Source organism: Pongo pygmaeus, chromosome 1 (genome assembly GCF_028885625.2).
Source record: "Pongo pygmaeus isolate AG05252 chromosome 1, NHGRI_mPonPyg2-v2.0_pri, whole genome shotgun sequence".
Taxonomy (NCBI): Eukaryota; Metazoa; Chordata; class Mammalia; order Primates; family Hominidae; genus Pongo; species Pongo pygmaeus.
This window is the reverse complement of record NC_072373.2, coordinates 195,275,740-195,300,181: the sequence shown is the minus strand read 5'-3', so window position 1 is coordinate 195,300,181 and position 24,442 is coordinate 195,275,740. Positions and strand designations below refer to the sequence as shown.

Below are 24,442 nucleotides of genomic sequence, written 5' to 3'. Positions count from 1 at the left end.
ATCTCCTGGGAACCTGTTAGAAAGGCAAATTCTTATGTCCTCCCCCTTCCCCAGACCTACTGAATTAGAAACCCAGCAACCTGTTTGAAGAAGCCTCTCGTCTTGAGGTTGGAGACTGCTGCAGAGCGAGCAAGGCTCCGTTGGGCCTGAGTTCTCCTCTGTCACCATCTGTGTAGATTAAGTTACTTCATCTCACTATGCCTTGGCTCTCGATCTGTAAAAACAGCCACTGCTGCCCTCCTGCAGCAGGGTTTTGTGCCTAGGGCCCTGGAGGGAGCATGAGCTCAGTGGTCCTTCCCTCCTCCCTGCCTTGGGAGTGCTAGGCTGTGCACCAGCCCTCCCAAGCCACATGCCCAGCAAAGTGCTCTGTGAACTAGGTACAGTCAACACATTTGGGGGCATGTGGCCAACCTCTACTATTTGGGAACCCCAAAAGGAAGATGAGTGGTCAAAATTTCTAAAGCCACACCCTGGACTTTAGGACACTCTGTGTCCCCCCAGCTTGGTCACAGGTAGACATGATCATTTTTGTGTTAACAAAAGATATGGGAAGAAGGGACATCAACCCTCCTCCCTTAAAGCCAGCAGGGGTACTGGGGTGGTGCATTCTCACCCACCAGTGGCAGGCAGGGCCCAGCACCACTGCTTGCATGTGCTGATGCCAGGCCCAAAACTTCCTTGCCAGAGGCCATGACCTCACAGGGCTGCCCAGGGGGTGGGAGCTGTGCATAGGTCCGAGATGTAGCGTGAAGCAGCACACCCAGCAGACAGAGTGCACAGTTAAATACCATGTTTAATCATCCCACAATGGACAATAGTGCAGTAGTAGAAATTGTAAGTGTCTCTTTAAAAAGTCGCTCCCCCAAAGTTTCCATTCCCCAAAACCCAGATAACCATGGTGGAACAGGGCCAGGGTGAGGGGGACTCAGGAAGTCTTGGTTCCAAGGAGCTGAAAGTCTTCCCAAGTCAAAGTTGCCTTGTGAGCAGTCAAGAGCCCAATGAGTTGATGCATACGCGCTCACTCTAACACGCACACATGCAAGGGACACACAGAGAAAACACACAGATGGAAGGACAGAGAGGGGACCACGGTGGGGCCATCGCACACATGTGCTCTCGTGCCACAACATTCCAGTCCATCTGGGGCTATCTCCTCTGGGGACAGGGAGCGGTGGCCTGAGCCCCGAAGCAGCAGGTGCCGGTCAGATGGAGAGGAGGGAGGCCATCTGTCCAGCCTGGCTGCTCTGACAAGGGCCCTGGCAGCGAGAGAGGCCACCCGCCATCCCTGACACAGTCAATCCTCCCTAATCTCGGGCCAGATGGGAGAAGGGAGTGGGGCTCCAGTGTTAAGGGGGACCAGATATCATTTCTATGCTACCATCTCATCATCTGTGGTGAGGGGAGGGGTGCCACTTCCTCTTTGCCCAGCGAGAGGGCGTACTCTACCCCAGAGAAGGAAACACCATGCCACCAGTGCTTGGTTTTGCACTCAGGTGTGCGGGCAGCACAGCAGGCCTCGCCTTGCAGCACTCTGGGCACAGTGACCCCGCCCACCGGGGAGCTGCAGAGGCCAGGAGCTGGCTGGGTCTGCCCTCGGGGGAGGGGAGGAGTTCGCAAAAAAAGGAGGCCCTGAGGTGAGGATATCTGGGGGCCCACCAGACAGGTTTAAAGAGGAAACCTCTTCATTCACAGCTTCGTTCAGGGGTTCCTGGAGGACGTCTCTGGATTCAAGTCCCAGGGGTTCTGGTTGGGGCTGTCAGGGCGAAATGACCAGCAGATGCTGGGACAGCAGCTGCCCGCAGACTCGGGAGGTAGGAGGACTGGCCGGGCAGTGTGCTGGGCCCTGCCCTGAGGAGACAGACCAGGTGGCTACAGGATCTCCTCCCGCGGGCTCCTGGCCTTCAGAGGGGTCTGCCCGTTGGGTACAGAGCCATTCTGACCATGCAGGAGTTTGCCCTTCTCTCGGTCTGGCCACGTAAAGATGGCGTCGTCGCTGTCCAGCTCTGACTCGGAGTGCATCAGGCTGCTACTTAGCACCAGGCCTTTCTGTTTGATGCCTGCAGGGAAAACAAGGAATCCAGCATTAGGAGACTGGCTTCCAGGCTGGAGCCACCCCCACACCTTACCCCAGCCTGAGGAGCCAAGGAACAGGGCAAGTCAAAGGCTCCTCTCCAGGCTGGGAGGTGCAGATGGGAAGGAAACTTCCCTAGTCCTTCTCCCGGGCCCAACTGGCTGGAACAGTCCACTAAGGGGTGTCACAGAGTATGGATGAGAGCACACCTGGGGTCTCCTGCTGGTTCTTCATCTCCAGTATCCATGAGCTTTGGTTCAGGCCACCCAGTGACATTCTCTTTTCTTTACCTTTCAAATTTGGAATATTTTATCATCTCCCTCTATGGGTGGAGTGACATGGTAGGCAGGAAAGCACAAAGAACTCAGGCTCTGGAGAATGAGCTTTTAGCTGCATCCTAGGTCAGCAGGGCTGCTGAGTCCTGGCACAGCAGGAGTGTGCAATTTCAGTCCATGCAGACATTTGCTCTGTGGGCTTTTGTTTGCTCTGGCTTCACTGGATGCTAGGGTGGCAGAGCAGGTGCATGCTTGGAGAGGTCTCTCCTGCTGGGAGAGCCTGACTGAAATGGGGACTCTCAGAAGCAGTCCCAAGCAGCCAAATCACAGAACACACAAAGCAAGAACCGTAGGAAGCACCTGCGGTCAAAGAAGACACCTACGATTCTGCAAGCCATGGCAGTCCCTTCACTACTTATCCCCATAGATGCCGACAGGCCACAGACATCAAAATGTGGTCTGATAAGAAGAGCTGCAATAGCAAAGATGGCTGCCCTCTGGCTGGTGCCAAAACTCCAGAGAAAGCAAACAGCAGGCTGAGATAGCAGGACTAGAGTGGGAGATGCCAACACGTGGCACCCCCTCAGCAGTGTTCTGGGTCCTGGGAATGCCCACGCCCAGGAGCTAACCTCCCTCCTGTCTAAAAAAGGTAACCAGTCAGGTGAGGGGTGGACATCTTAGGGAGAGGGGAGAGCCCTCTCCAGCACCACAATCTCGTCATCCAATAATCATTCTCCCTTCTCCGGGGAGAAGGATCCAGATCTCCCTCACATACTGAAAGTGTCTTGAGAGGATTCCCAGCCATTCAGCCCTTTCTGGCCACACCTGACTTAAGGCTGGAAGTGCCCCGAGCTCTCCAGGCTGAGCGCATCCAGACCCTGATGTGCCTGCCATTCAGGACCACATGTGCCCAAGGACCTTGCCCATGTACAGCTGTGCCTGTGGCACATGCTCTGGGGCTTGGTCAGGGAGCTTCCTCACCTGCATTGGTGTCAGGGTTACAGTTCTGGGTCTTGACTGAACCTCTCCTACTGAGTCTTCGGGCAGCGGAGGAGCAGGGCCACGAAGAACACTGACCGCCAGGACATCTCCAGTGCGGTGGGGACAGTGGAAAGGGCCCAGGGAAGGGCCCAGGACCTCCAAAGGCCCTGCCTTGCCCATTGAAATACCCACCCGTTCAGAGCTGCCTCCTTCCCAAAGCCCCTCTGGCTATTGCAGTGAGGACAGGAGCCTAGGTTCAACCTAATATACTTCAATAGAAAGTTTTAGGAAAAAAAAATCAATAGAATAGAAAACAAAAACAAAAACAAAAAAACAACAAGAGAAAACAAAGCCATAGCTGCTGAATGTAAAGGGGACCTCCTGAGGGGGGCAGCCCTACACTTACCAGGTGGCACTGCTCTCCTTCCTCAGTTACTGCTCATCCTCAGCCTAAACTGGCTCCTGGCAAACTGTCCGTCCAGGCTCCCGCGCACACACATCCTCTTTCCCCACCACAGACCCACTCAATTTAGCCTTCTTCCAGCTAAACTTCTTCAGTTCCATACCTGACACCATATGGTCTTGAATCTCATTCTCCTCGTCCTCCTAGTGACTCTACTCTGGGCTGGACCTGCTAACCCACTGAGCCCAGAACAAGAACCAGTGCTTCCGGCCTGCTCAGACCCACACCAAACCTGAGCGGGCTCTCCCAGCTCCCTTCGGTAGACACTGCCCACAAGAGACCAGCCCTGCTGCCCTCACCTGGTCGCACGTTGTTGGTTTTGGTCACCTAGATGCCACTGGAACACCCTGTGGCTCTCCCCTCTCCCTAAGATGTCCGATGTGCTGAGCTCAGTCTCCCATCCAATCTCGCCTCTGCAGCGCGGCACTTCTCTGGGCCATCACCGCTTGTTTCTCCCCTCCTGCCTCAGAAGAGGCATCTGAACTCCATGCTCCCTTTCTCTCCTCTCTTCCCTACTCCCTCCTTCCTTCTCAGTCAGGAAGCACCTCTCCAACGCACCACTCCTCTACCCGCCTTCAACATTGCCACCCACAGATCTGTTCATGAGCCCTTCTCCGAGGAAAAGGAGGCCCTTGCCCTCTGCCTGCCATCCTGCTTCTCTAGCTTTCACTGCTCAGCTTCTAGAAGGATTTTTAAATATTCAGGGCCTTCATCTCCTCACTTCGCTTTCTAAATCACCTGTACTTTCACTTCCACTGTCACTCCCCACTCTACTGCAGCTCTCTGATGGGCCAGGAGCTTCTCTGGTGCTATCAATTCTGATTCTTTGGCCTTTGCAGCAGCAAACACCAACGGCTGTCCCCTAATGAATCCCCTCCTCCCTCCTGGATGGTCATTCTTGGGGTCCTCAACCCTAGGCCTCTTTTGTCCCTCAACATTCCCCCATAAGGGATATGACCCTTTGTGGTGCTGATCCTCACCAGCAGATGGGAGATTCCTATTTCTACAGTTCCTGGTCTGACTCTTCTGCTGAGTTCCATTTAATTCATCTTCTCTTACCCAGTCACTGCATCAGAGGTTCTGATTCTGTCAACAGCACTATCATTCTCCATCTCTCGGTTGGAAGTCAGCCCTGACCTTGCCAGGCCTAGCTATAACCCACTGACACCACACTGTGTGAACCACTGTCAGCTCCTCCTTGGACCAAAAATCTCCTTGCTGGTCTCCCCACTTGTAGCCACTCCCCTTCAATTATTATATGCTGTCACCAGACTGATTTTCCTAAACCAGCATATCCAAGACTTTGCTTCTCAGCATCACCAGGATAAATGTTTAATTCTGCAGGCTGATAGTCAAACTTTCACAATTTGGGCCTTGTCAATCTTTCATTCTCATTTCCTCAACTCCACTCATAACTCTCTTGAACCAAACACTTGATCTCCAACATTTCTTCTCCAGTCTCTCCCATCTCAGGGATACCACCACCACCCAACCCACAGAGGCTCAGTGCTGAAGCTGTGAGCCCTCCTTCCTTTCTCCCTTCTCCCACACCCCTCGGCCAGCAGACCACTAACCTCATCAAGTCTTCCTCAAAAATGTATCTAGAATCTATCTGCCTCTCAACCCCAAGGACATTCTAACTTCCTTTCAGCTAGCCTTTCCCCCTCCAACCCCTGCATCTGTCAGCCACAGTTATCTTTTTTTTTTTTTTTGAGACAGAGTCTCGCTTTATTGCTCAGGTTGGAGTGATCTCGGCTCACTGAAACCTCCACACCCCCAGGTTCTAGCAGTTCTCCTGACTTGGCCTCCCGAGTAGCTGGGATTACAGGCACCCACCACCACGCCCAGCTACACAGTTGTCTTTTTACAATATAAACCAAGACCGGGTGCCATGGCTCACACCTATAATCCCAGCACTTTAGGAGGCCAAGGTAGGCAGATCACTTAAGCCCAGGAGTTCAAGAACAGCCTAGGCAACATGATGAAACCCCGTCTCTACCAAAAATACAAAAAAAAAAAAAAAATACCTGGGGATGGTGGCGCATGCCTGTGGTCCCAGCTACTTAGGAAGCTGAGGTGGAAGGATCACCTGAGCCCAGGAGGTCAAGACTGCAGTGGGCCTTGATCGCACCACTGCACTCCTGCCTGGGTGATAAGAGTGAGACTCTGTCTCAAATAATAATAATAATAAATGTAAACCAAATCCCACCATTCATCCCCTTAAAAAGCTATCAGTGGCTCCCCATTGTGCTCAAGAGAAGTCCTCAGCAGGGACCCTGCTCATCCATTGAGCCTTGGGTCACTCACCCCTTACTCTGTGGGAAGGTGAACCTGTCCAGCATGTCACCTTCTTCTACCTCCTCAAATGCTCTCTGCTCCTTCTAGCAGCTGGGTCTGCACCAGTTTTGTTCCTTTGCCTGGAATGCTATTTCCTGCAGCTTTATCTGGCTAGCTCCCACTTATCCAGGTCTCAGCTTAAGTGTTTTTCTTCATAAAGGCCTTTTATGGGCATATTTTATGTATTTGTGAGTTTGCTTAATGTCTGTCTGACATAAGCTACACAAGAGTGAAGTCTGTCCGTTTGATTCACCACAATATAAGCAGTGTCTGGCACAGGGCCTGGCACATAGTGGTCCCGCTCCATATCCACAGATAAATGAGACACAGCCCCTGCCCTCAGGGATTTCACTGATGGGTGGGGAGACAGGCAAACATAACTAATCATGAGACAGCGAGAGAAATGCCAACCCAGGCATGTAGGAGAAAGGTGAGCACAACTTGAGGAGGTTAAGGGAGGGATAAGAAAGAGCTTTCTAGGGCTGGGTATGGTGGCGCATGCCTGTAGTCCCAGCTGCTTTGGGATGCTGAAGCAGGAGGACCACTTGAGCCCAGGAGTTGGAGGGTGCAGTGAGCTATGACTATACCACTGCACTCCAGCCTGGGTAACAGAGCAAGACCTTGTCTCCACATTTTAAAAAAAGAAAGAGATTACTGGATGAACCAGCAGAACTTGTTTAGAAAAGAGGGAGATCAGCAAAGAGAAAGATTCTAGAAAAGCAAACTGATGTAAGCTCACAAAAGCCACATCTACCAGACCAAAAGTTCTAGCTTTTTGTGCTAGAAATAGTAAGTCATTGAAGAATGTCAAGGGGCGAAAAACATTATCAGAGTAACATGATAAAAACCTTGGCTGCAGTGTGAGGGGTGGGTTTTGCACATTTCACCTCCAAGCCCTCATTCTCAATATTCCTGGGTGAAATGCTCCGCCCACCCTCACTGCTCTGGTTTCCTGGGCTCATTTCAAGCCCCACCACCTCCAGTCTCCACCTTGACAGTGTTGGTGGATCGAGCTGCTTGGTGCAGAGTCCAGACTGCTGTGAGCCTGTTCTCTTCTGCTACTGTGTGTCTTTTCTCCCTCACTAGACTGAGGGCACAGCCTGTGTCTGATGACTCCCTATACCCCCACAGCCTCTCCCTAACACAAAGCTTTAAGCATGAAAGGTGTTTAAGAAATGCTTTATATAAAAATAGTTCTACTTGCAGAGTGTTTAGGAATCGCTTTATAGAGTCTAGCTCTCATAAACCAATGACACCTGTCCCATGGCATCCATGATGAGTGAAACCCTCGCCAGGTGACCCAGCCCAGAGGAGGAAGGAAGGCCCACTACCTGCCCTGAACTCCCAGTGCCATCACTCAAAGTCATCTTAGTGTTTGTGCAAGGAAATGCCCTCCTATCTGCCCTAAGACACTGACAGAAGCTGAGGACTTGCCAAATGATAAAGATAGGAAGACAGGAGAACAAGGCTGGCTGAAAGGTGGTCAGCTCGCAGACACAGGCCTGGGTCTCATCTCTGCCCATAAAGGACAGACTGGTCAGCAGTAAGAGACAAGTCCAAGGTCCCTGACCCTGACTTCCTGGGACAGTTGGAAAAGTGGAACTCCAGGTTGGAAACATGAGGAGAATGCCCAGGCAAAGGAAAACAAGAAGCCCAGCACTCCCACCAAGCGGAAGTAGCATGCGAAGTGGGTCCTGGAGGCATTTTGTCCAGTGCAGCTCAGGGCAAATCTGACCCTCAGTCTTCATCAGGCAAAAGGGAACAAAATGCTTTGCAAGCACAGTGGGCTGTTAGTGACACACTCAGGAGGGGCTAGTGACAGCAGCTTTCCACAGAGAGAGTGCACAGACCTAGAAGCTCTGGCGCCCAGGGCCCCTACCTGTTCGAGAGGTTGGCTTCAGCTCCAGGCTTTCCTGATCCGTGGCATCCAGGATCTTGTACTTGCTTTTCCTCTTGGGTTTTCCTTTTTGCCTAAAAAACACAACCCCCACCCCTGCTCAGGAAGGAGGTTCTCTGGGAGGATGAGGATGAGAGCCAGATGTGCATGCAGGGCCCTATTTTGGTGGGGCACCTACTGAGAGGGGTGTCCTCTCCTCATTTCTCAGCCAGGAAAGGTGGCAACTGTGATTTGTTCTTCAAATGTTCCTCAGCAATTCTGGAGAAGGGCAAGGGAGCTATGACCACCTTGGCATGGACTCACCATCCCACAGGGGCAATGAAGGACAGATTGGTTAAAAACGTAAAGAAAACAAAATCCTCTGCTTGAAGGGTGTGGGAGGAGAGAGGCATTACACTAACAAAGTTGGTAATGGTGGTTGTCTTAGACTGGTGGGAATTTTTTAAAATTCCTTTAGTTCTAAGTTGTATAAGAGGTTATACTGAAAGTTGAATCTCAGCTCTGTCACTATTAATTGGTCTTCAGACAGTGATGTACCTTTCCTGAGCCTAAGTTTTTTTATCTGTAAAATGGGAAAAGGTTATGTGTATTAAAAATGATATTACCTATAAAAATATTATGGCACACAGTATACACAAAAATAATATTATTAATAATGAAAACATAAAATAAATGTAACCATTCCACCTTAGAAGACTCAATAGAAAGACTCAAATGAAAAAACACAGCACGCCTGAGCCTGGCTAGCCTAAGTGCATACCTGTGTGGAAACATGCACACTCATGAATCCCAACTAGAAAGAAGGCAGAATTAAAAACTCGCGGGCTATGCTGGTGAGGCTACGGTGTGGTGCATTAAAGGAAACACACCTTACAGATGTGATCCGGGTCTGTACCCCTGGCCCTCACACTCACTCCCCCACCTTGCCCTGCTCCCGCCCAGCCATGTTTCCCAGGTTCCAAATCACTGCAGTGGCTGCCATTCACTGAAGGAGTGTGCCTCTGCCCTCAGGAGAGTCTCAGGGTGAGCAAAGCTGCCCATGCATGCCTTAGGTGGGTCAGAACTCTCTAATGCTGACTGAGGACCCAGCCCAGTCCTTCCACGTGGAAGGTGCCAAATACCTCTCTGAGTAATGAATGTATGACAAGAAGCCCGAATGAATTTCAAAGGAAAATCCATCTTACCTCTTACAACAACAGATCACAGTCCAAGACAGGATTCCCAAGGCAACAACAATGACAAAGGTAGCAATGATAACATATAACACGCTCCACTCTGCCAAGAAAATCAAAATGGTGAGGGCTGTGGAGGGAGAGGCTGGGAGGGAGGTCTGGGCTGCTCCCAGCTTGGGCAGGTGTGGCTTCACTCTGGAGACAAGAATGCCTCAGGCTCCCCAGGAAGGTGAGACCTTGGAGTTAAGGGCAGCTGAAGCTTTAAACCTTTTGAAATGTCCCCGCTTTCCAGTCCCTGCTCCCGGCAAGCCCTGAGACCCTGCAGCAGTGGTGCAGGTGAAAAGAGCTTTAAGAGGGAAACGAGGGCTTCCATTAGGCTACAGCATGGAGGCACTCCAAAAGACAGGAGGCTTTTCAGCTGATGGGATTTAGGCTGTAACTGGCATTGGATCTGAGTTAAGCCTGGTTCTTCTTACACGACTGCTTCAGGGCTTTCCTCTAACCTTGAGCAAGTGTGGAGGAAGGAAGTAAAAGTCCTCTGCAAACAGAAAATACACAAAGTTCTTCTCCCTGCCTGCTCATCTGCTTCAGAAACACCAACACCCACCCACTCAGCGCAGAACCACATTCAGCGCCAAACAGGCTGGCACTGTGCCACATAGAAAACTCACCACAGTTGCTGTCTCCATCCCTCAGCTGCACCTTGATGAAATTCTCCATCCAAAAAGGGTCACAGATACAGCGTTTGGTGAACGAGTCACAGTGGCCATGGTCGGAACAGTTCAGCTGACATGCTGAGAGTGGCAGCAAAGGGAAGAGAGTCAACAAGAGTCAGCCAGGGGTGACAAGCAGCACCTAGAGCCCATGAGGGCACCAAAGCACCCCAGATTAATGCTATGTGGTGAAATGTCCTCGAGACCCATCTTGGGCATGGTGCCTGCCTTTCTCATCTCGACTGGACAAAACTGGAGCAGTCAGGAGGCCACTAGCAAGACACTTCCAGCCTGTCTTCACTTGTTTGTCTATATCAGCAATTCTTAATCTTTTATGTGCCACACATCCCCTTCTCAGAATTGCAAAAATAAAATACCTATAGTACTTCAAAGGAAGGCAATAATTATATTAAACGTTTTTAAAATATTTAAGAAGACAGGCTGGGCATGGTAGCTCACGCCTATAATCCCAGCACTTTGGGAGGCCGAGGCGGGCAGATCACTTGAAGTCAGGAGTTCGAGACCGGCCTGGACAACATGGCGAAACCCCATCTCTACTAAAAATATAAAAATCAGCTGGGCATGGTGGTGCATGCCTGTAATCCCAACTATTTGGGAGGCTGAGGCAGGAGAATCACTTGAACCCGGGAGGCGGAGGTTGCAGTGAGCTGAGATCACACCACTGCACTGCAGCCTGGGCGACAGAGCAAGACTCTACCTCAAAATAAATAAATAAATAAATAAGCATTAAATAACAAGAGCTAGAAGTGGGTTCAACAACTATCATAATTTTGAAGTAGTGATAAGTAAAAATGACATCATGTAATGTGATAGGAAATTATTTGTGATTTCTATTGCCTCAAAGCCACAGGTTATGTTGATACTACTGTAGTTTGTTGCCTACATTGATCATTGAAGTAAACAGTGAGTTTTAGTCAGAGGTTAGTCAAAACAAAGATGTAAATTTTTCCCCACTCAAGCTCACAGTCTTCTGAACGTGATCTCAGGGGCCCATGGGCCCCAAGTTAAGAACCCCCAGTGATGAATCAGGACTCTTTCATGATAACAGCAGTGCAAGAAAATGATTATCTCCATCTTCCCAGAGAAAAGGAGATGAAGGCCAAGGACAGAAAGGACCAACGGGTGAGCTGCAGGCACTAGGTAGGCTCTTGCTCCCAAATTCCCAGAATTACTCACTGACAGTGTTGATTTCCAGGGCTCTGAATATCAAAAAGTCTGCCTTTTGCTTCCGCAGCTCACTCTTGAGCATCGCTGCCACCTCATGGCCTTTGAAGATCTGGTGGGGAGGCTCGTTTTGAACAAAAAATACCATTTTGGTGCTGCAGAGACATGCAACAGTACTAATGAGCTGAAGCGGTCCATACCTGCAGCAACAGCTACCATTTACTAAGTACCTTCTGTCTGCGACAGATACTGTGCTAAGTATTACATGCATTCTGTTACTACAAGCCAGTGAGAAAGGTGTTATCAGGGTCATCTCCATTTTACAGAGAACAACACTGGGGCTTTGTAAGAGGGGTTAAGTAACTTGCCCAAGGTCACACAGTTGATTATGGCAGAGCCAGATCCCAACCCTGTTATGTCTGACTACAAAGTCTGTTCTTTTTAAAATGCCCTAAGCTGCCCCAGCTAACAAAAGAACCCATTCCTCCAGTAAGAAGACCCATACCCTCCATCTAGCTGGAGGATGAGACAAATGGGGATTTGGTATGGCTACATCCCTGCTGTCCACCTTTTTCCAGCTAAGACTGCTGGGTTTGTGACTGGTTTACTTGAAAGACAAACCACAATGCTTTGTTAATGTAAATTGTTGGACAGCATCAAAGATTATCCATAGGTCACAATATAGCCAAAACAATTATGATGACAACAAAAAGACCTTATACTGTAGTATGGCTGCTATGAAATTATATTACTCCATGCCCAGAATCTGTTTGCTGACTGTCAATTTCTGTCCAAGATAGGCCACATGTGAACTCACACCTGGGTAGTACCAAGTCTGTTCTATGCCTTAGCCTTAATTTTTAGTAGCCTGCCCCTTGAGCTCCATGTGAGTTTTACAATTAGAACCTTCTAAATCAGTGAGTCACACTGGTTTACAGGTGTGACCAAGATATTGATCCCCTCAGCATGCAGTGTGGCTGGGTGGGACCTGGGCATCCTAGAGGCCCTGGACCAGTTGCTTCCAGTACAAGCAGCCTTCTCTGTTTATCCCAAGGTGCCCTATAAATGGTATCATTTTCCAGGCGTGCATGACATAAAAGTCTGAGGAGTACTGCCATAGACTTTCTAAAAGCTTGCTGCACAGTGGGACTAACAATGGGGCATTATCAATTCCAGAAACAAACAAACAAAAAAAACCTTTGCCATAAAGGATGTGTGGTCCATTGCCCATTATCTTCTCCCAGTTACCTAATTCATGCTTACAGTTTCAATTTTGGTCTATATATCAATAACCCTCAGACCTTTACCTCCCTTCTCCACGTCTCTCCTGAGTGACCAGTCTATATCTGCAAATACTTGTGTGAATATCTACCCCAGAGCTTCAACAGATACCTCAAATCCAACAAGTCTCAAAATCAACTCATAACCATTAATTGAACACTATGTGTGAGGGACTATACAAATGTTAACTTATTTAATCCTCGTAACAATCCTATAAATAGGTACTAGTATTTTCACAGATAGTAAAACAGGTTCAGAGAGGTGAAGTAACTTTCCCACAGAGCTAACACTAGTGCGGCAGGGCTCAGAAGCTGGGTCTAATATAAGGGCCATGTTCTTTCCCACTGTAAAATACTATTTTCCTCCAATCACATGTTCTTCCTGAATTCCTTAACTAAGTCAATCCAGTACAAGCCAGAAGCTCAGGGAAACCCAGAAGCTTCTCTCTTGCTCATGGCCCATACGCCAGTGCTGGTGAATCTGAGCAACCCTGTCAACAGTGCTCTTACCAGCACTCTTGCTAACATCTTTCCACTGCTTGCCAGCCAATTCCTGCCAATTGGATCAATCAAGCAGCCATTTGCCCTGTTCCTACTCCCAGGCTGCTGAGTATACTCATCCCTAATCGTGCTATCCCTGACCTAGTGAGCCCTGACTGTAGATTAAATTCACCTGGGGAGCTTTTCCATTCTAGGTACCCAGGCCCCACTCCAGACCAACTGAACTATAATCTATGGGGCTAAGGCTTGGGCAGTGTTATGTTCAGACAACCTCCACAAGATTCTATTGTGTGGCTGGAGTTGGGAACCACTGCTCTCACCTCATGTTTCCAACTTGGCTGGTCCCCCAGATCTGCCTCCATTTATTACCCATCCCCTATCTCCACCATCTCCTTTTCCTCTCAGTCTATACAAATGCTCACAAATTTCCTATTTTAAAAAGATGTTCATGTTCCATAAGGACCACAATGAAAAGAAAATTTTTTTAAAGATATTCTTTCAATCCTACCTCCCATATTATTTTCAGCACCAACTTCCTCAAAAAGGTGTTATACTGACCATCTCTGTATCCTCAAACCATGAAATCTGTCCTTTGCCTCCAACATCTAAGTAAAATGCTCTCACTATAGTTGTGCTGATCTACTAATCACAAACCCACAGGCCTACTTTGTGTTCTCACCACACCTCCATCCCTGTAGCATCTGAATCCTTTGGAAGCACCCCTTTTGCCAGATCACCCCTTAACTTCCAGCAGACCACTCTCATTTGGTTTTCCTCCCACCTGATTTCTGTTTCTTAGTTTCTTTTGCTACCTCTTCTTTCTCTGCCACCTCCTTAAATAATGATGCCCTTCAGAGTTGTGTCCTTATCCATCTTAGCTCTCTCCTAGTGAGACTCACCCGTTCTCGTGGCTTTGGTTCCTGCCTGTATGCAGTAACTCCTATCTTGGGCTCTTCCTTCCACAAGTTCCAGCCTTTACTTGTGGCTATCTGACGGAACACCTCCTGCTGCAGCCAGTAAGACACCCCAAATTCAATCATCCAAACTGGTTCTACCTGCCTTCCCAATCTCAGTTAATTACCTGAACCATCTATCCAGACATCCAAACCAAAAGCCTCACATTTGATATCTCACTCACCTTCATTCCTAAAGGGCCAAGTCCTACTGAATTACCATTGAATTTCTTTTAATTTCTTCTCCTCTTCTTCCACTATCTTAATTCAGGTTTTATTACCTTTTTTACTGGACTAGTCCAGAAGCTTCCTGATTGGTCTCCCAGCCTTTGGTCTCTCCCTATTTTAGACTAGCTGCCACACTACTAATCTCTTTTTAAAAAAAAAAAAAATCAAATTATGTAATTTCCTTGCTTTTAAAAACAAAACAAAAACTTCACACACATAAAACAAACCAACTTGGATCTGCCTACCCAAACTATTAAAACTAAGATCCTCAGCTTGCATATAACTGTTCTCAATCTCCACTGCCAGTCTTGTCTTCTACCACATCCTGGGGCCACTAAGCTTGAACCAAGTGACTTCTTCTGGAAGAAACTGTGTACTTTCACACCATAGGACCATTGCTCAATGCTGTTCCCCTGTTCTGAATTTCCTCCCCATCCTCCCATGCCTGGTCAATACAAGTTTCCTTTTCCCTTTTTTTTTTTCTCGAGACAGTCTCACTCTGTCTTCCAGGCTGGAATGCAGTGGTGTGATCAGAGCTCACTGCAGCCTCAAACCCCTGGGCTCAAGTAATTCTCCTGCCTCAGCTTCCCAAATAACTTGGACTACAGGCGCACCGCACTGCACCTGGCTAATTTTTAAATCTTCTGTAGAGGTGGGGTCTTGTTATGTTGCCCAGGTTGAAGTTTTCTTTCTTCTAGAAAAATCTTTGGATTACTCCTACCCCAACTCTCCTAGAAGAATTCATTGTCCTTGCCACAGTGTTCCACAATGCCGCTTGTTGTACCAAACCCACCCTGTACTAATGTTCCATATTTACTTATCTCCTCTACTAGACTGTGGTTGTCAAAATAGTTGACCTCCTACACCCTGGAGCCCTGCTGAAGTGTCTAGTATAGCGCATGTCACCTGCACTAGAAGACAGAAGTCTATTGAAGAAAAGGCATCATGAGTGTTTCTGGTCAGAAAGCCCACCCTTCTCTATCTAACCACACTATTTCTCAGTACATTCAAGAAGCCTGGGAGCCCCTGGTCTTTCCTTTGCTCCCCCCATTCATTGCCCAGCTACCTCTGCTCCGTGTACGGCTGAATCTTTTGCACAATGATGTCGGAATCCAGCACCCCCAGGAGGACCCCAATCTGGCGGATGAACATCCCCTTCAGCCTCTCAGTTAGCTGACTGACGTTGATATCCAAGATGATCTCCACCAGGTTGTTTTTCCTGGGATCTGGAAAGCATGTGGATCAGTCATGGCTTTAGAAGTAGGAGAGTAAACACAGACCTGCCACTGTGCATTTGCTTTGGCACAGGAGAGAAAGGAGTGAGAACATTCAGATGTCCTTCAAATGGAAAGGGACAATAGTGAATTCCTGATCGGGCAATCTGGGGCTGGCTTAGAAAGCTTCTAAAGCACTCCTGGTCTCTATACCAACCTAAGAATTCCCACACATGTGCTGGGGATAAGGCTGAAGCAGTGATGCAATGAGGGGTGGGGAGTAATGACGGGAGTGGGGAAGAGAGAAACACTTAAACATTTGTTTTAAAAGCCTCTGTGCAACTGGCAGTGCTGAGCAATCCAGGCCAAGTGGGGGTATTAAGCAATCTCTCCTGACTCACATCTGATTTTCAGTGCCTCGCTGTATTTTGTGCACAACAATGGGAGGAAAAGTGTCCATCTCAACAATCTCCTCAATAATGGGAATGCATCTGTCCCTCCAGGTTTAAATACAGTTAACAAAAGAAAATCCAGTCAGCCAAGACACAAGGATTTCCTTAGAGCCACATCACAGCTGCACTATCTTTGTATAATTCTAAAACGGCGAGGCTATCATGTTTTACTTTTGAATATGTCTTAAAGATGTTCTACATTTGGAATTTCAAACTGATTGTTTGGAATGCCTTATTTACATACTTGAATGCATCACTTGCCTGTTCTGATGTATAATTTGCATAATTAGTAGACTATCTGTGATCTGACTTTAAACACCAAAGAGATTTTACAGTGTCTCAGCTACTGTCCTTCCTAGAGGCAGGACAAGGACTAGGAGACCTCCCAAGATCCCTTCCTGTCTAAAACATCCATATATGAGGCTGGTCTAGATAATAAAGAGTAGGTTTAAAGTTAATACCATTTCATCAGAAGCTCAGGAATTTATAAAGCTCTATCCCACCTCCACACTCAGTGCCTCCCTATCACCATATTAACCTCAAAGCAAAACAAAAACATGGTTCTATTTAAGAAGAAAATTTTTATTTCTGCAAAGCTGAAAAATGTAAAGAGCACTATTACTTTACCTTCCCCGGATTGTCAGATAAGGCCTGAGGCTCAACTTATAAAAATAAATTGTTTTCTGCATCTGGATGCTGATGAGACATCATGACTCAAGCTATTCCTATGCTCAGATTCCCAAGCACCTGAGCCCTCTCTCATCAGTCACGAGGAGAGGAGAAAGTGCTGGACTAGGAGCAGAAAGGCCTGGCTCTGACACAACTGCTGTGTGACACTGAGCAAGTCCTGCCCTCTCTGAGTTTGTTTTTCCATCAGAGATGAATAGGGGGAGGTCTGTATTTCTGCATGGGTAGGAGGTATTGTTGGAACAGACAGTCTGTATGGATTTTTCAGCTTGGGGTTTCTCAATTATTTTTAAAGCTGGACATGCCATCTGGCTCTGTCCATGCTCGGGGAAGGGGGTCTCAGGATAGAGGCCTTGAATGGCTGATTCAGCAATTCTACTCAGCCTCATCACTAAATGAACTCACCAGGTTTCACCTCCACAGTGGTCCGGTCTGTATCACTCTCACCCTTTGCATCGGTCACTTTCAGGTGAAACGTGTAGGTTCCCTCGACCAGGTTCGAAAGAAAAAGGATAGGGTGATGGTCAGAGTGATTTAACACCTCCTGTAGGGTTGAACAACATGGCTATGTTACAGAACAAAATGCCATTCCTTTCCTGGAGTCAGTTGCTGCTTTCACCATAACTAGGCCCTTCGGGGCTGAACTGTTTCAACCTTGGGCAGTTCCTGATCTGGAACAGCACTGCAGCCTACAACTGCTAGGATCAGGGAAGAGAAACCCATTCTGTGCTATACTAGCTTACAGAATGACCCTAAGCAAGTTACTTAACCTCCCTGGATTTCAGAGAACAATCTGGGTTTGATATAAGGGGCCACTTGATTAAAGCATATACTGGAATGCGTGGCTCCTCCTCCTCCCCACTTCTGTGTAGCTCTCCAGCTCCTAGCACACTTACCCCTGCTGCTGGGCTCCCCTCATCTCGAGTCCAGAGGTAGCTGACTATTCCCTTGTCATCTGAGGACTTAGAGCCATCCAGCTCTGCTGTGCTCGTGGGTAAGGTAATCACCACATTCCCAGTTATCTTGGCTATAGGTGGTTTGTTTATTTCTAATCAAAAAGAAATCATTGACATAAAGTGACATTCTAGAAAAGAAGAAATGTTTCTTCATGATGCTTATGGGGAAATTAAAACATCAAGAGTACCTTAATTGGAGAACCTTTTTAAGTGCCTGTCCCTGCCACCAACCAACAGTGTAGATGAAAGCTACCAGCGCTCCAGTCCTGAGGTTCCAGTCCTACCCAGAGAAATGTTCTCCTAACACTGTACAACAGAGGGGACGAGTGTGCTTTCCTCTCATATTCTCCCAGCAGCCTTCCCAAATGGAATCCATTTCTCTGCTTTGGAGGTATGTGACGATCAGAAATAACGGCCCAAACTGGCTTAAAACCTTGGAGTTTAGGTTTCACCTAGCTGATCTTGCAAATTCTCCTTCAAAATATCTTAAAATGTTATTCTCTGAATATCTTTTTGGACCCCTTCCTTGCAACCTCACAAGAGAAAACAAAGAGCTACCTCTCTTATTCGGAGCCCCACGTGAAGCTTTGTATATTCAGATGTCTATGCAGTATTTACTCAGCTTGATATCTTATGTCTGGAGGTCTGCATATCTGATGGTTTTTCCTGCTATCAACTTAGGGCCCTCTCCCACAGCCCTCACTGGTCACCGTGCCTGTAAACTAGAGCAGGGCCTCTGGCTGGCCTCAGCTCAAAGGCTCAGGGCAAGCATAGTCAGCTGTAGTGCAGCCGTCATTCTCAAGCCTGACAGCAGGTGTCACTGTATGTAGCTAACAGGAGTCACAGCCCAGGTCTCAGCAATGCAGGGGCAAAAAAAAAAATGCAAACAATAGAACCCTTAATTCTTTCCCTATTCAATGAGAAAGAAAGTAAGGAGGGAAGGAGGGAGGACTGAAAACAAATTAAGGGGATGAGAGGGAAGGGAAGATGTAAGCAGGAGGAGGGAGGGAAGTTAAAATTCACCTTACAGTCCAATTAAAGGCTGTTTTAGAAAAGAAAATAACAGTTGCCCTCACCCCAACCCTCTTACCCACCTCTTGCTGTCTCTAATCAATTTCTGCACCCAAACATGACAGGATAAATTCTTCAGCTATCTGACCCTAAGAGGCTGCTACACAAACTGGAGGCAGAGAGGTACCTTCTTTGACAATGACATTCACAGAGCTCTGGCTTTGCAGGTTCCTCTCATCTTTGACAGTCAAGGTGAACACATAGGTCCCCACTTGCAGCCCAGTCACAGTGGCAATACTGCTGTTAGCATTCTCGAGCTGCACCCCATCAGGTCCCCTGCAAAAAGAGAAACCAGACGGTGGAGTTGTACCTGTCTGCTGCTGTCCTGTCCCTAACTTAGCAGGAGGAGACAATGACTCCCTCAGCAAAGACACGAACTACTGTTACCCAGACCTTCACAAGACATGTTTAAAAATATTTCAACTGGACAAAGTGTCATTTGGCCTCAAAATACAGGCTGCCTGCTGGTCAGAAAATTCAAATAGCTTTCAAACACCTCTAGCCTTATCCTTTATATGAGCTTCTAGAACACTTGAACTCTTTACCATTCTAGTTTGTAAAAGGAAGAAAGTTCTCTGAGCAAGTCTCTGATCAAAAGAATGATTTAAGAGTGATGTTTCTAAAAAGCATTTCTGGCCCAGTAGTTGGTTTGGCTCTTGCCAGCAAGGAAGCAAAATGCATTTCTTAATCACGTGCCCAAATCCCTCCTGATGAAAAGTCAAGGAAAGGAAATGGGGCAAGACTGCAGAGGAACTCTCAGGACAAAAACATCTTGTTTGTAGCAACTCTATAAGCAAAGTTCCCTCCAGCTCCTGGACAGGGGCCATCAAGCACCTAGGACACCCTACATCCCTTCTTCCCCCTTGTGGCCTCAGAGAGTTGCCTGCAGCAGCCAAGGGAGCTCTGTGCCAACATTGAGGCTGCACACAGCCACAGAGCCCTCTGCTCAAGGATCAAAATGCCCCAGAGCTTTTAACTACAGGAAAGCCGGAGAAATCTGCAGACATCCAGGATTTACTTTGTTTTGCCTTTGAAAGTTACAGCCTCTGATCCTGGTAGCTCCTCCTGAAGCACAGTCTCCTTCAAGAAGCTATGCTAAGCATTATCTCTGCTGTAAACACTAATAAAACTCAGCTAAAAGGTCTATCAGCCATATCTTCAATAAACAATTATAATTAAAAACACCCTGGGCTGGGTAAGATTATGTTCTACAAAAGATAAAAACAAGAGCTGAGGGAAATAATTTCTAGATTCCAACTCAGCAATCTAAAAAGCAAGTCATTTATATACTCAAATTAAAGCTCTTTTCCACCCATCTCCAATGCCCTTGTCAAACAAACAAACAAACACAAAACAAAAAAACCCAGGCTGTCCTATGGTTGCTACCTTTGGAAACAGAGAATACTTTTAACTCTTCTTAGAATTCTTTTGCTACTTGTGGGATCCTGCATATAATTTCATTTGCATTAGTTATGGTTTAAAGGAGCTAAAAGAAACTATAGGAACTAAGAATGGTTCAGTTAGGTAATTTCAATGTAATTAGAATTATTTTGATTACTGCCTTTGGCCTCTGGCTAACTTAATTGGTAAATGGTGTCTTCAAGAAAACAATAACAGAGTAATGCTTTCATTTTATGGATGTATTTTCAATTTCTCTTAATAGCTGCTCTGCCCCATCCCTCGTGCCAGCCTTACCCAGTTAATTCTGAGCAACAGTATTTTTCTGCTCCATTACCCCTTCCATCCTGCCTCTCAAGTGTAATTAAACTCTGCATTTCAGCAGATGGATTGTACCTGCAAAAGCACCAGGATCACACAGTACTACCTGGGGACTAGCTGATGGCAAGCATTCTTTTTTTCTTACAAAAATTATTTATTATATCATTTTCTTGGAGTTGAAGTTTGGAATTGCAAACATTTCTTCCTCAGTCACCCCACTGGATAAGCCAATAAGAGCAACTCAATTCATAATAGCAAATAAAACCTTGCTCTTCCAAGGTCTGGAGGCTTTGCAAAAACAAGGATTTTGTGTCAATACTCACTGTGTTTTTTCCCAGAGATATGAGATAATTTTCTGATCATCTGAGCTCTTGCTGCCATCCAGGGTTGTGCTATCCACAGGAAGGGTCAGCTCTTTATCTGGGCCTGCATCTGCCTGAGGAGGCTTATTGTTTTCTGGAAGACAAAGAGTTAGAGGTCAAAAGCAGCCAGTCCAGGTGGGAAAGGAGAGGAACCAATTGGGACACATGTTCTGGAAGCCATGGACTCTGCCTCTCAGGCTGCAGAACTGTCAGATACTATGGGAGATGTGGTTACCGTCAGGGAGCACACAATAAAGAATATAAGACTGAAACATATCAAGCAATTCTGACAGAAACATAGAACATAATGAAGTTATAATACCATACTAAACTTGAACTCTAATGCTAAGGGAGTTCAAATGAAAGGATTTGAGTGACAAGACAGAGCTGTCCTGAGGAAGTCAATTTTAAGCAGGCCCTTAAAGGACGTGGTATTGGGCTGGTGTAAAAGTAATTGCTATTGAAAGGAATGGCAAAAACCGCAATTACTTTTTAGGATTTGGGATGGCATAAACTCTATTTCCTAGGTCTCCTTGAAGGTACCAACAACAAGCCAAGGGAAGGGCACAGCTGAGGCTGGGAAGTATCCTTCATCTCTAGCTATGAAGAAAGCACAAGGGGAAGGGACAATAGAAGTCACCAGAGGCTCTATGGATCGGTGCCTTCTGCTTCTACCCTCATACAGCTCAGAACCCAACCCTCTTTTCTCCCAAGGTTAAATGGACCCACCAATAGAAGAGCCTGAACCACAAGGCTGGAGCTTACCAGGCTGCACAATAACAGTCACTTGAGCAGTGGCCTGCTGTCCTATTGTGTCAGTCACTGTGAGTTGGTAAGTATAGTCTCCTTCCTGCATCGCAGAGAGCTGTAAGGTTGGCGTTCTAACACCCTACAAATACAAATACAGAAGTGGAAAAGTGGACTCCAGGAATCACAACATCACACAATAATTCCTACTCTGGTAAAAACGATTTAGTTTTCTAAACCTAAGACCTAAGATGGTACTGGGTTATTACGTCCCAGTTCAGCACATGAGTGAATGTGGAGTCAGATATCATGAGGCACCTTGCTAAGGGTTTCCCCCTTCAAGGAAACAACCCTCTCTGACACAGCAGCAGTTTCAAATAAAGCCAGAACTCTCATAAGAGAGGGCAGTATCGGGAAATGTGCAGGGATTACTCAAACCAGAAAGAATACCGTGAACAAACAATAAATGACCCAGTTTTAAAAACACTGTTTAAAAAGATCCTCTTCCTACTGAGGCTACACAGTGCTCCTAACAAAGCTGTCTCAGTGAAACATGGCAGCAGCTCAAGATACTGTATAACACCATACTGTCTCCTTCAGGTCTGTACAGGTTCTGCAACAACCTAACATAACATTTAAACAAAAGTCAGGTAAAACGGAGGCTTTAAGGGGGGCCTTAAATCTAGAAATATAGAATCTTGAGTATCGGGACATTATAAATAATTTTGGGCAAACTTCCAATGCAGGAACTTCCTGTAGAGCAGTAGGCAAAAACTAGTAGCCCATGGGCTGAATCCAGCTTGCAAACATTTTGTTTGGCCTGTAGTGTCTCTCATATTGGAAATTTTCACATAAAGGTCTCAATTTCTTTCTTCTCTTGAAAAGCTGGGCTATCAAGCAATGTTGGGACCATCCTTCCATGTGGCAACAACCAGCTGGACCTGAAGAGTAGATGACTCCTTTAGTAAGGGCTTAAGTTCAGCACAGCCACCATCCAGTTTTCTTTCTTTCTTTGTGTTATCTGCCTGGTGACAGATCTAGTCTCTCTTCCTAAGCATCTCTAGAGAGAAGATACACACCACCACTAGGTGGTGTTATAGAGCTCACTAAGATTTGCACCCTTGTAGCTTCTAAATAGTTTGACTCTCTGGAGCCATCCAGAACAACCAACATTTCTCAGCCTTTTCCTCTAATACTAAACATTTAAGATAAAAATCTTTTTTTTTTTTTTTTTGAGATGGAGTCTTGCTCTGTCACCCAGGCTGGAGTGCAATGGCGTGATCTCGGCTCACTGCAACCTCCGCCTCCTAGGTTCAAGGGATTCTCCTGCCTCAGCCTCCCAAGTAGCTGGGATTACAGGCGCACGCCATTATGCTCGGCTAATTTTTTTATCTTTGGTAGAGACATGGTTTCACAATGTTGGCCAGGCTGGTCTCGAACTCCTGACCTCATGATCTGCCCGCCTCAGCTTCCCAAAGTGCTGGGATTACAGGCGTGAGCCACCACACCCGGCCAAGATAAAGATTTTTGCTACCACATTAATCAAAGGCCCCTAAAGCTTTCTCAGTTTGTTTGGAGGTTTCTAAAAATGCAGTCCAGCAGCTCTACTTCTCTTGGGCAAGAAAAAATAGGAATCATTCCCTCCTACCTGCATCTCCACCACTTTCCCTTTGCTGCTTGGACTGAGTGACCACTCATAGCTGGTGATGCCATGATCATCAGTGCTCTGGTTCCCAAAGAGGGTGATGGAGTTTTGGGGCAGGGTGATCACTTGGTTGGGGCCTGCGTTGGCCACAGGGGGGTAATCCACAGCTTTGTTCACTGTCAGGTTTGCAGTTGTAGAGTTGGTAGCTCCATCAGAGTCTACTACAGTCAAGCTATCAGGGCAGAGAGAGGAGTGTGATCAGGGACGGGTTTAAGGAAAGAGGAATAAACACTAGAAGACTGAAAATTAAGGCTAAGAAATACCAATGTGGCAAGGTTACCTACTCTTACCCACTTCTATTGGAAAAGCAGAAAGTACTACTAGAAGCTAACACTGACTGAAGTTTTATGATGTGCTAGGCACTGCTCCAAGTTCTTTATATCTCATTAAATCCTCACAACAACTCTATAAAGTATTATCCTCATTTTACTCCTCACATACACGAGGAGAAAGGCAGAGAGGCCAGGTGCGTTGGCACACACCTGTAATCCCAGGACTCTGGGAGGCCAAGGTGTGCGGATCACCTGAGGTTGAGAGTTTGATACCAGCCTGGCCAACATGGTGAAACCCCATCTCTACGAAAAATACAAAAATTAGCCAGGCATGGTGGTGCAGGCCTATAATCCAGCTACTTGGGAGGCTGAGGCAAGAGAATTGCTTGAACCCGGGAGGCGGACGTTGCAGTGAGCTGTGATTGCACCACTGCACTCCAGCCTGGGCGACAGAGGGAAACTTCATTAAAAAAAAGAAAAAAAGGAAGGAAGGAAGGAGAGATGGAGGGAAAGAGGGAAGGAAGGAGGGAGGGAGGGAGGGAGGGAAGGAAGCAAGCAAGCAAGCAAGCAAGCAAGCAAGCAAACATGCAAGCAAGCTTGCCCAAGGTTATACAGCTTGAAAGCAGTGGAGTCAGGTTCTGATCCAGGCAATATGTCTCCAGCGCCATTTTGTTCTGCTGCTGCCTGCACGTATCTGTGTCCTGAGATCTTTATAAGCATTGTCTGATATGGCCCTCATAACAACCGTATAGAGTAGGCATCATTGATTCCACTTTTATAAGAGGCTTAGAGAGGCTAAGTAACCCACCCAAGGGCTATATAGTAAGCCAAGATGCAAGCTCAGTTCTCTGATACCAAAGCTCAGAAACCAAATCTTAAGAAGAGGTAATTCTTGGTCCCTATTCCTGATTCCCTACACTATGTAGTGCAAGCTCTGTCTGCAGCAGGCTGTTTTCCCATCATCCTGTTCCAGCTGTTTACATATCACAAGGATGGACATCCTAGGCAGACAGCCTGCGGGACGAACCAGGAGGGCTGGCTCCAGTAAGGCAGGAGCTTGAGATGAAAATGAATTCTCCTACGCAACAGTCCCACAATTTGTGCCAGTGAGACACAGGATTTGAAAAAAAAAAAAAAAAATGTTCATTTGTAAGAGCAGGCTTTTACCTAAATGATGCCTTCCAGCTGAACAGCCTAAAGC

General features: G+C 47.0%; 1 protein-coding gene across 7 annotated transcripts in view; it reads right to left on the bottom strand.

Annotated features, from left to right (window-relative positions):
• Positions 1–773: 773 nt before the first annotated feature.
• Positions 774–24,442, bottom strand: part of KIAA0319L (KIAA0319 like) — a 123,521-nt gene continuing 99,852 nt past the window's right edge. For all 7 annotated transcript variants that reach the window (XM_054496304.1, XM_054496315.2, XM_063665971.1 and 4 more), the window contains 12 exons: positions 22,913–23,141; positions 21,283–21,406; positions 20,479–20,611; positions 18,564–18,712; positions 17,306–17,457; positions 16,815–16,953; positions 15,123–15,282; positions 11,107–11,249; positions 9,868–9,990; positions 9,209–9,299; positions 8,007–8,098; positions 774–2,057 (listed from right to left, as the gene is read on the bottom strand). In XM_054496304.1, coding sequence (XP_054352279.1) covers positions 1,870–2,057; positions 8,007–8,098; positions 9,209–9,299; positions 9,868–9,990; positions 11,107–11,249; positions 15,123–15,282; positions 16,815–16,953; positions 17,306–17,457; positions 18,564–18,712; positions 20,479–20,611; positions 21,283–21,406; positions 22,913–23,141 — 1,723 coding nt within the window. In that variant the 3' untranslated portion in view covers positions 774–1,869. The remainder of the gene's footprint in view (positions 2,058–8,006; positions 8,099–9,208; positions 9,300–9,867; positions 9,991–11,106; positions 11,250–15,122; positions 15,283–16,814; positions 16,954–17,305; positions 17,458–18,563; positions 18,713–20,478; positions 20,612–21,282; positions 21,407–22,912; positions 23,142–24,442) is intronic.